Source organism: Oncorhynchus keta, unplaced genomic scaffold (assembly GCF_023373465.1).
Source record: "Oncorhynchus keta strain PuntledgeMale-10-30-2019 unplaced genomic scaffold, Oket_V2 Un_contig_3860_pilon_pilon, whole genome shotgun sequence".
Classification (NCBI taxonomy): domain Eukaryota; kingdom Metazoa; phylum Chordata; class Actinopteri; order Salmoniformes; family Salmonidae; genus Oncorhynchus; species Oncorhynchus keta.
Genome location: NW_026287470.1, coordinates 40,489 through 52,300, shown reverse-complemented (window position 1 = coordinate 52,300; position 11,812 = coordinate 40,489). Strand labels below are relative to the sequence as shown.

General features: G+C 43.1%; 1 protein-coding gene across 7 annotated transcripts in view; it reads right to left on the bottom strand.

Annotated features, from left to right (window-relative positions):
- Positions 1-4,262: 4,262 nt before the first annotated feature.
- LOC118381743 (CD209 antigen-like protein E) overlaps positions 4,263-11,812 on the bottom strand; it is a 31,938-nt gene continuing 24,388 nt past the window's right edge. For 4 of the 7 annotated variants that reach the window (XM_052508761.1, XM_052508757.1, XM_052508759.1 and 1 more), the window contains 5 exons: positions 11,108-11,203; positions 10,528-10,806; positions 9,672-9,868; positions 9,024-9,136; positions 4,263-4,702 (listed from right to left, as the gene is read on the bottom strand). In XM_052508761.1, the coding sequence (XP_052364721.1) occupies positions 4,555-4,702; positions 9,024-9,136; positions 9,672-9,868; positions 10,528-10,806; positions 11,108-11,203 (833 nt within the window). In that variant the 3' untranslated portion in view covers positions 4,263-4,554. The remainder of the gene's footprint in view (positions 4,703-9,023; positions 9,137-9,671; positions 9,869-10,527; positions 10,807-11,107; positions 11,204-11,812) is intronic. The other 3 variants (XM_052508768.1, XM_052508767.1, XM_052508763.1) reach the window with 3 other exon arrangements.

Here is an 11,812-nt window from a genome sequence, read left to right as displayed (position 1 = left end):
TTGTTGGTTATCACTGCATTGTCGGAACTAGAAGCACAAGCATTTCGCTACACTCGCATTTAACATCTGCTAACCATGTGTATGTGACAAATAAAATTTGATTTGATTTGATTTGACTCAGACCCAGCCTACAAGCCCACTCTCACAACAGCCAGGGCTTAACCACAAAGACTAATATAGACTCAGACCCAGCCTACAAGCACACTCTCACAACAGCCAGGGCTTAACCACAAAGACTAATATAGACTCAGAACCAGCCTACAAGCACACTCTCACAACAGCCAGGGCTTAACCACAAAGACTAATATAGACTCAGACTCAGCCTACAAGCACACTCTCACAACAGCCAGGGTTTAACCACAAAGACTAATATAGACTCAGACCCAGCCTACAAGCACACTCTCACAACAGCCAGGGTTTAACCACAAAGACTAATATAGACTCAGACCCAGCCTACAAGCACACTCTCACAACAGCCAGGGTTTAACCACAAAGACTAATATAGACTCAGACCCAGCCTACAAGCCCACTCTCACAACAGCCAGGGTTTAACCACAAAGACTAATATAGACTCAGACCCAGCCTACAAGCACACTCTCACAACAGCCAGGGTTTAACCACAAAGACTAATATAGACTCAGACCCAGCCTACAAGCCCACTCTCACAACAGCCAGGGTTTAACCACAAAGACTAATATAGACTCAGACCCAGCCTACAAGCCCACTCTCACAACAGCCAGGGTTTAACCACAAAGACTAATATAGACTCAGACCCAGCCTACAAGCACACTCTCACAACAGCCAGGGTTTAACCACAAAGACTAATATAGACTCAGACCCAGCCTACAAGCCCACTCTCACAACAGCCAGGGTTTAACCACAAAGACTAATATAGATGGCTTGTGCAACGCATAGTGGCAGAGTTTTTAGACACTACTAGTCTGTATTGCGATACTGTAATAGTCTGTGTAGTGATACTGTAATAGTCTGTATAGCATTGCTGTAATAGTCTGTATAGCGTTGCTGTAATAGTCTGTATAGCATTGCTGTAATAGTCTGTGTAGTGATACTGTAATAGTCTGTATTGCGATACTGTAATAGTCTGTATAGCATTGCTGTAATAGTCTGTATAGCGTTGCTGTAATAGTCTGTCTAGTGATACTGTAATAGTCTGTATTGCGATACTGTAATAGTCTGTGTAGTGATACTGTAATAGTCTGTATAGCATTGCTGTAATAGTCTGTATAGCGTTGCTGTAATAGTCTGTGTTGTGATACTCCACATGCTAAGATTAAAGGTGTGCTCTGTCATTTGTTGAGTTGTCCCAGGAAGTTAACGCAGAGATTTAGGTCAACAAAAATGATCTGCAAATGATTATTGGTGATTTATCCAGCATCATGCGTTTAAAATGATTCTCTCTAACATTGAAAGTTATTAAGTTATTTAATGAAATGTTACCTAATCATTTTGTAGACATTAATTGGTTGACAAATCGGTGATCTTCATTTGAACGGGTCCTTATTACAGTGTAATTACATGTATAATTACACCGTAACAAGCATTTTAGTTCATTTTAACGACTGAAAGTTACACTGTAATAATAACATGTAATTACTGTCTGTAATTACAGAGGTGTAACGAGGCATGTTTGTTAGCACACCTGTTACATATGTGTAAGTCTGTTTCTTCTCCACTGCTTCCCATTCAGTAACAACTGTCACGAGGCTGTCATCTCTCCTAGACCGATGTCCTGGGTGTCCGAGTTACGAAGGTTGGAGGCTCTACTTACCTACCCCGGAATGCACTCTTCAAAATCTCCACTCGATGTTGTTGCTAACACTTGCCGGGGTTAACCTGGTTGAGTTGACAGAAACAGATCAGATTAAGGTCAACCTCACTGACTGGGGTCTGGCATATGGGTGTCATCCCTGATTCAAATAAAAAATGTAGTTTATAACTAATGTGTACGTTACCCATTGTGACAACCAAGTGGGGGGATAAACCCACTAGTACACCACAGAGTACATGTAGTATCTGCATAAGTACAATGTAATTACTAGGTGTAACACAGGGATTTAGATAGTTAAAATTAACTGTATCTTGAGGGGAACTTACTTGTACCTAATGGGTACTTATACATTGCAAATAGACTACTCTCAGTGTTGTTATCCTCACAGAGGGAGGGTGGGAGTGACTACCTCACAGAGGGAGGGTGGAGTATTTTAAACAGACTAGTCTCAGTGTTGCTATCCTCACAGAGGGAGGGTGCAGGAGTATTTTAAACAGACTACTCTCAGTGTTGCTATCCTCACAGAGGGAGGGTGCAGGAGTATTTTAAACAGACTACTCTCAGTGTTGCTATCCTCACAGAGGGAGGGTGCAGGAGTATTTTAAACAGACTACTCTCAGTGTTGTTATCCTCACAGAGGGAGGGTGTGGAGTATTTTAAACAGACTAGTCTCAGTGTTGCTATCCTCACAGAGGGAGGGTGCAGGAGTATTTTACACAGACTAGTCTCAGTGTTGTTATCCTCACAGAGGGAGGGTGCTGGAGTATTTTAAACAGACTACTCTGTGTTGCTATCCTCACAGAGGGAGGGTGCTGGAGTATTTTAAACAGACTAGTCTCAGTGTTGTTATCCTCACAGAGGGAGGGTGCTGGAGTATTTTAAACAGACTAGTCTCAGTGTTGTTATCCTAGCAGAGGGAGGGTGCTGGAGTATTTTAAACAGACTAGTCTCAGTGTTGTTATCCTAGCAGAGGGAGGGTGCTGGAGTATTTTAAACAGACTAGTCTCAGTGTTGTTATCCTCACAGAGCGAGGGTGCTGGAGTATTTTAAACAGACTAGTCTCAGTGTTGTTATCCTAGCAGAGGGAGGGTGCTGGAGTATTTTAAACAGACTAGTCTCAGTGTTGTTATCCTCACAGAGGGAGGGTGCTGGAGTATTTTAAAACAGAGGTGACAATAATGTTGACCCTTTTATCTTCTTTAAATTTTTATTTATTTAGAAGTTTTTTTTTTTTTCAAAGTATATAGCAAAATGTGGACGTGACTGTATATAGCTCTTGGTAAAGGTAGGCTAAGAGTGATGATATGGCTCAGACCATGTGGGGGTGAAGTACAGTAATTGTGTCTGTGACTAGACCTACCTTCTGTATGCTTAGTACCAGATCAATAAGTCTGAAAGCCTAAATGGTAATTCACTGAGTTCACGTGTTAAAAAATACATATTTTTAATCAAAGTATATTTTCTTTAAGTAATTTTTTCTATGTTAAAAAACATATAACCACATTTTGTCAATAATTTTACAAATACTTCCTGGAGAGATACTCTCCAGTAGGTTTTGACGCCAACCATGTTCTTGGAGACCTACCCTCCAGTAGGTTTTAACTCCAACCCTGTTCCTGGAGAGATACCCCTTTAGGTTTTAACTCCAACCCTGTTCCTGGAGAGCAACCAGGTCTCCGCTCCAACCTCAGTTTTAATTGACCTGATTAATTTTTTCAACAGCTAATTATTGTAGTCAGGTGCTCTACATTATAAGGATTGGAGCTAAAACCTACAGGACAGTAGCTCTCCGGGAACAGGGTTGGAGTGAGAACCTACAGGACGGTAGCTCTCCAGGAACAGGGTTAGAGTGAGAACCTACAGGACAGTAGCTCTCCGGGAACAGGGTTAGAGTGAGAACTTACAGGACGGTAGCTCTCCAGGAACAGGGTTGGAGTGAGAACCTACAGGACGGTAGCTCTCCAGGAACAGGGTTAGAGTGAGAACCTACAGGACAGTAGCTCTCCAGGAACAGGGTTGGAGTGTGAACCTACAGGACGGTACTTCTACAGGATTAGGGTTGGAGAGCTCTGCTCCACAGCAGGGGTATTCAATTCTTACCCTTACGAGATCCAGAGTCTGCTGGTTTTCTTTTCTACCTGATAATTAATTGCACCCACCTGGTGTGCCAGGTCTAAATCAGTCCCTAATTAGAAGGGAACAATGAAAAATTGCAGTGGAACTGGCTTTGACATCCAGAGTTGAGTTTGAAGGCTCTTCAGGAAAATGATTGGGCAACCCTGGCATAGATGCTGCTATAAAACTGAAACTTTACTGAGGTTTAAATGCGTGCGTGCATGCTTGTGTGCGTGTCTGATTGCGTACATGTGTTTGTGTGTGTCGGGCCGATTCCAGGCATAAGCAACATAAGCGGTCTAGGAAGCGGTAGATCTGTCTTATGGTCTTTTACTTTTAGTTTTGGACACCAGATTGAAACAGATGAAAATATATCTCACAGCGGAGTAGATGGTACAATACCATTTCATAGAAGTAATATGGATTAACTGTTTAGAGGGAAAATGACAATGCTGAAAACAATACAGTATTGTGACTGATCCAAAAGGCTGACAATAATATATTGCCAAAAATGAAAATGAAATGAAAGATAATACCATGTACCATAATAATGCATGTGCTCAGTTAATTACACAATCTTAGGTAAAATGTTAATGTGCAACAATAAAATAAACATATTTAAACGAGATGTGAATTTGACCTATATGTAGCTATTTCTGTAATTTCTCACAGATCCAATGCAGCACGTGGTTGCATGGTGCATCGTTCCAGTTGGCCAAAACGTTGTCCCGATGGTAGACCTCGACACAATCCTTGTTGTTGGTACCACCATGGTCCGGCTTACCACGCTTCCAGTACCTAGAAACAACACACACAAACTGTGTTCGACTACTCATACTAACAGCACCATTATTGGTCATAGTATGGATAGAGTTAGTATGCCAAAAGTTCCCGGAAGTCGTACTAAATTCGCCAAAATACGTAGTATACAATCTGTTTCTCTACTTTTAGGGCCCATAATGCAATTCTTTAGAAAATGGTCGTGGCTTCACGTTTTCAGATAAGAAAAAATGGCAGAAAATATTTAGCCAGAGTCCGAAGAGAGCAGATATTAATTAATTACTTTAAGTAATAATGAAAAATGTTAAGAAAATGGTGAGCAATGTAATAAAGTAACGACTTTTCAAATAAGTTATGTTACACGTTATGTTGGCTAACCCTAGGAAGCTCTTTGCCACCTTCTCCTCCCTCCTGAATCCTCCCCCTCCTCCCTCTGCAGATGACTTCGTCAACCATTTTGAAAAGAAGGTCGACGACATCCGATCCTCGTTTGCTAAGTCAAACGGCACCGCTGGTTCTGCTCACACTGCCCTACCCTGTGCTCTGACCTCTTTCTCCCCTCTCTCTCCAGATGAAATCTCGCGTCTTGTGACGGCCGGCCGCCCAACAACCTGCCCGCTTGACCCTATCCCCTCCTCTCTTCTCCAGACCATTTCCGGAGACCTTCTCCCTTACCTCACCTCGCTCATCAACTCATCCCTGACCGCTGGCTACGTCCCTTCCGTCTTCAAGAGAGCGAGAGTTGCACCCCTTCTGAAAAAACCTACACTCGATCCCTCCGATGTCAACAACTACAGACCAGTATCCCTTCTTTCTTTTCTCTCCAAAACTCTTGAACATGCCGTCCTTGGCCAGCTCTCCCGCTATCTCTCTCTGAATTACCTTCTTGATCCAAATCAGTCAGGTTTCAAGACTAGTCATTCAACTGAGACTGCTCTTCTCTGTATCACGGAGGCGCTCCGCACTGCTAAAGCTAACTCTCTCTCCTCTGCTCTCATCCTTCTTGACCTATCGGCTGCCTTCGATACTGTGAACCATCAGATCCTCCTCTCCACCCTCTCCGAGTTGGGCATCTCCGGCGCGGCCCACGCTTGGATTGCATCCTACCTGACAGGTCGCTCCTACCAGGTGGCGTGGCGAGAATCTGTCTCCTCACCACTCGCTCTCACCACTGGTGTCCCCCAGGGCTCGGTTCTAGGCCCTCTCCTATTCTCGCTATACACCAAGTCACTTGGCTCTGTCATAACCTCACATGGTCTCTCCTATCATTGCTATGCAGACGACACACAATTAATCTTCTCCTTTCCCCCTTCTGATGACCAGGTGGCGAATCGCATCTCTGCATGTCTGGCAGACATATCAGTGTGGATGACGGATCACCACCTCAAGCTGAACCTCGGCAAGACGGAGCTGCTCTTCCTCCCGGGGAAGGACTGCCCGTTCCATGATCTCGCCATCACGGTTGGCAACTCCATTGTGTCCTCCTCCCAGAGCGCTAAGAACCTTGGCGTGATCCTGGACAACACCCTGTCGTTCTCAACTAACATCAAGGCGGTGGCCCGTTCCTGTAGGTTCATGCTCTACAACATCCGCAGAGTACGACCCTGCCTCACACAGGAAGCGGCGCAGGTCCTAATCCAGGCACTTGTCATCTCCCGTCTGGATTACTGCAACTCGCTGTTGGCTGGGCTCCCTGCCTGTGCCATTAAACCCCTACAACTCATCCAGAACGCCGCAGCCCGTCTGGTGTTCAACCTTCCCAAGTTCTCTCACGTCACCCCGCTCCTCCGCTCTCTCCACTGGCTTCCAGTTGAAGCTCGCATCCGCTACAAGACCATGGTGCTTGCCTACGGAGCTGTGAGGGGAACGGCACCTCAGTACCTCCAGGCTCTGATCAGGCCCTACACCCAAACAAGGGCACTGCGTTCATCCACCTCTGGCCTGCTCGCCTCCCTACCACTGAGGAAGTACAGTTCCCGCTCAGCCCAGTCAAAACTGTTCGCTGCTCTGGCCCCCAATGGTGGAACAAACTCCCTCACGACGCCAGGACAGCGGAGTCAATCACCACCTTCCGGAGACACCTGAAACCCCACCTCTTTAAGGAATACCTAGGATAGGATAAGTAATCCTTCTCACCCCCCTTTAAGATTTAGATGCACTATTGTAAAGTGACTGTTCTACTGGATGTCATAAGGTGAATGCACCAATTTGTAAGTCGCTCTGGATAAGAGCGTCTGCTAAATTACTTAAATGTAATGTAAATGTAATTTATTTGCTACGCTATCCTTACATATCGCATAGCAATACAGCAGTATGTACCGGTATGTTAGCTATCTACATAACGTTAGTTTGCTACTAGTACATCGAACGTACCAGTTAGTATATTCACTATCTGACTACCCAACGTTTATTGACTTGATTATTCACATCATTCTTAACTAAGTGGTATAATCGTTGTGCGTTTCAATGGGCATGGTTAATTCTAGCTATCTACTCTGATTTTAGAGCACTCTCTCGCAGAATAACTGATGAATTTACGTAAAAACGCTCAACACCCTTTGAATATGGCCGGTTGTCAGTAAACGTTGGCAAAAAGCGTAATTAAATTGTTGCGATCAGTCACCAACACTCTGGATAACATGAAAACAGCCTAACCAGTTCTGCTAAGGCGAGTAAAACGGTCAAAGTGAGGTGTTTCTCATAGCTAGCTATAGCTTGACTGCCGTTGAACGCTCGGATCAACCCCAGCCCTTGGCCAGAGCGTCCAGCGTGCACTTTGAACTCTCCAAGAGCGAAGCGTTCTGGATTTACGAATGCCCAGAGCACACGCTGCCATTCCAAATGTAATTTACGAACACACCAAAAATCGTAAAAAGTTTAACTACTCATTAGTTATGCTAATAAGCTCGCAAGAGGTTGCATAGCAACAGCCTCAACTTCCGATAGACAGACGACGCTCTGTCTAGTACGCTCAACTGAAACGATACTGTTTGTTTACAGTATACTAAAATTAACTACTAGTATATAGTATATACTCATTAAGTATGTAGTATACAGTATGTTAGTATGGGTATTTGAACACAGTTACATTGTCCGCTATATTGTTTTTTTTCAAATATTCAGATCTGGGTTGCGTTCCAATAATATCTCCTTTCTCCTGAAGTGTGAGCTCTTCCACAACTTCCCACAAATCTAAAATAATTGGGTTGGTGTGGGGATGCGCACTAGAGGGAATTTCCATGTTCCAGGTATACAGGTGTTTCAGCATAGCTTAGGACTTTCTGTGGTAGAGGGGCAGCCAGCAGAATATACCGGGTGTAGCGGTTGGTAGAGTTCTTTAATTGTGCCGTGATTGGCTCAGTGTTCTGTCACTCATGGGGACACTACCGTACAGCAGAATCTACAGAGAAAGCTAGGCAGTTCAAGCCCCCTTGGGTGCTGCCGTAGATTTACATTAAAGTGCCCATCCAAGAAAGCTCAAGGTCATTGGCCACAGATAAATGACAAATGACGTTATATCTACCGTAGCTTTGATTGGACATCATACTTTAAGCATCTTATCTAGCAAGCTAGACGAGCAGTCATCATCATGAATCACGTCGACAATCTACTGGCAATTCATTTTAAATCCTTGTCATATGAAAATAAATTATAGATAAAATGTATCGGTGATCATCGGCCATTGGACATAAACATTACACAGCAATTCAGAAATCGCAAATTCAACAAGGAGTGGTTTGTAAGGAAACAATGGCTAACTGCAAGCGTTGCAAAGCAATCCCTATTTTGCGACCGCTGCCTGCGATTCGGTGGAGAGGGGGTGAAAAAGGTCTTATATGGTGCTGCATAAATGATGTAATATGTCAAGGAGATATGTAGACTGAAGCTAAGAAAGTAATACCACGTGGGTGTTGTGTAGTAAGCTGTTAGTAGTCCATGTGTCTCATCCTAATACTTTGGTCCCTTTCCCCCTCATAATTTAGCCTACTGTTCTGACTTGGTGATGCACATGTAGCCTATAGCTTGTTTTAGAGAAATGTCATTATTGAATATTGTAAGAGCTTTCATTGTCTGTTTAAATGCTTATTTGATTATATGCCCCGGTTCCGACTTGGTGTACAGGGAGAATACTGTAATAATGTCCCATGCCAGCTTTGCTGGCATTCATCCCAAAATAATTGTTGGGTTTTCCCCACCAAGATTTACATGCTAAAATCACCACTGAGAACAGGACACATAAGTGAAAATGTCAGACACTGTCAGATACTGTGGTAGAAACATCATCCTAAATGCTATCCAGATGTTAGAGCCGTATTATAAAAGTAGTAATTTCTCTTACGATGTGGTCAGTGGTGTGCCGTCCACCCATCTCCAGGTCCCCTCATTAACGGAGTCAGTCAGACCAATCCAGACCAGGAGATCTGCATCACCATCCAGCTGGTACAACAACTTCTGTTAGGATTGAATTAAGTTACTCTAAACATCATGACACACACACACTCTCTCTCACAATCTCTCTCTCTCTCTCTCTCTCTCTCTCTCTCTCTCTCTCTCTCTCTCTCTCTCTCTCTCTCTCTCTCTCTCTCTCTCTCTCTCTCACTCTCACTCTCTCTCTCTCTCTCTCTCTCTCTCTCTCTCTCTCTCTCTCTCTCTCTCTCTCTCTCTCTCTCTCTCTCTAACTGAGCAAACCAGAAACCTTACAATATATACATTTAAACAATACTTTAAACCATTTAAATATAATACATAGGGAAGTTGTGCTGGACTATGGTAGATGAGGAATCAATCTATCTTTTTAGACTGTTAGAGTATTTATCTGGTCAATATGTTAGTGTATTATGTCTGTTTCTAACAGCGTGTTATATGTGAAAATGTGATCGTAATATAAATGGTAATTTCATGTTTAAGGACTCTTGGAAGATTAGTCCAAATGAAAACTAAAAGAGATCCACATCAAATCTACCCCCCCCCCCCTTCCCGCTCTCACCTGTTCCTGTCTGCTGTTTATGATCACCAGGTCTGCTCCTCTTGCCAGACAATCCAGTTTGCTCTCCTCCCAGGTTTTCCTCTCAGTAGACAGGAAGTAACAGCTGGATCCCAACATCCTCCATCGTTTAGGACACTTTAACACAGTCCTCATCGTTTGGACTGCCATGCCACTCCCTTCCACCACTCTTTCAGTACCTAGAGACAACACAGACAGTGTCCGCAATATTGTTTTTCAAATATTCAGATCTGGGTTGCGTTCCAAAAATCTCTTCTTTCTCTAGAAGTGTGCGCTCGTTCACTACTTCCCACAAATCTAAAAGCATTGGTGTAGACATGGGCACTAGAGAGAATTCCCATATACCAGTGTTGGATTCGACATTTTGAACATCGAGATATTAAAGACATGATAGATCAGACACATAGTATAATAAAAGAGACTGGGTCTCTGTAGAAAGACAGATAGCTGTGGAATGTGTTGGATGGAGAAGAGGAGAGCAACATGTTGATACGGGGGAGATTATTGGGACAGATTTCCTTCAAGTCAGGTTTTCCAGATTGTCTGATAAATGTTTAGCTCTGTCAGAGAAATATTGTACAGTATACTGTATAACAAGTATTAAACAACAAATTCTAACACTGTCATGAACTATTTGTAAATCCATAACGAGGGTGCACACAGGGGTTAAATTACAATGCTAAACCCTTCTCCCGAAGTGTACACTTCCACATCGATTTAAATGAATATGCTTGCACCAGTCCAATGCATTTAAATTCATGACTGAACAAGTATACACTTCAGTAGAAGGAAGGGTAAAGAATGGGACGCAGCCCTAGTGACTGACTTGACAACTTACCACAGCTAGAGAGCACCACCTTCTCATTGGTCAGAAGACTGACCCTGTTTCTCAACCTGTCCCGTTCTGTAGCCAGGGCAGTGTAACGCTCCAGTAACTGTTTTTTGTCCATTTTCTCTTTGTCTCTCTCCCTCTCTAGCTGGTTTCTGTTCATCCGGCACTGGTCTCTCTCTGTACACAGATCCATGATACTACTGGTATCTGGCTGGTCTCCAACCTGCGCCAGGCCAGTGGTGTTGTAACAGCCGTTTAACTGCTCTCTCTCTCTGTTGGAGTGGACTGAAAGACAGGGAATTGGGTCCCAAATGACAACCTATTCCTTCCTTAGTGCCCTATGTGCCCTGGTCAAAGAGCATCGGACGCTATTTGGGACATAATGGTTGTGGTGTTGTCATTCTTTTAGTTTGTGTTTCAACAATACTGTCAAACTACGGGTCCCATAAGCTATATAATGTCTGTAAGTCTGAATTGTGATCCTTGTTTTGTGAGAACAGAAAGATGGTGTGACAATGACATTCATATCTGTCCTAACGGCCCTGTTCAAATGTAGTGCATTATAAAAGAGGATAGCCTGACTCACAGAAAGCCAGCCTCAGGGAGATGTTGAGAGTGACTTGTAGAACACACAGCACTCCTAAACACCCAGCAGCCAGCCTGTAGAGTCTTGTTCTTTCATCTGCAGAGGAACACACACACGGCAACAGACACACACACACACACACCATCATCATTAATGATTCAGATTTAAACAGAACACACATCATCCCACAGATCCCTTACTAATTCTGAGAACCAAACATTTCCAACGTGTCATTGGTTTTTCAGCAGCAGTTTGCTCAAGCTTGTGGTCATCTCACATCAGACAAACAGGAAGCTACTGTATGAAGAAATTACTAAAGTTACACAATATAGACGTAGCATGATTTAAAGGGTCAATCTGCGATTTTTATATACATTGTTTTACCATGGAATGATAAACTATGGATATGTAAACAAACACTGTGTAGCCTCAAATGGTTCAAACTATTTTCATCATGAATGGTCACTCCTTGCAGACACTCTGTAGCTCTCTCTATGAATTTGAGAGTGAATTTTTTAATATTTTCAATTAATCTTATTTAAATAGTTCCAAATAGTTCTAAAAACTGAAGTAAAAAAATACATTGAATTGATACATTTTCGTGTACGTGACCCCAGCAGGTTTTGAACACCATGCTCCATTCTAACTGAACCACCCAGAAGACAGAACAATACAAATGTACAAGTGTTTTTATAGTGTGTGAAT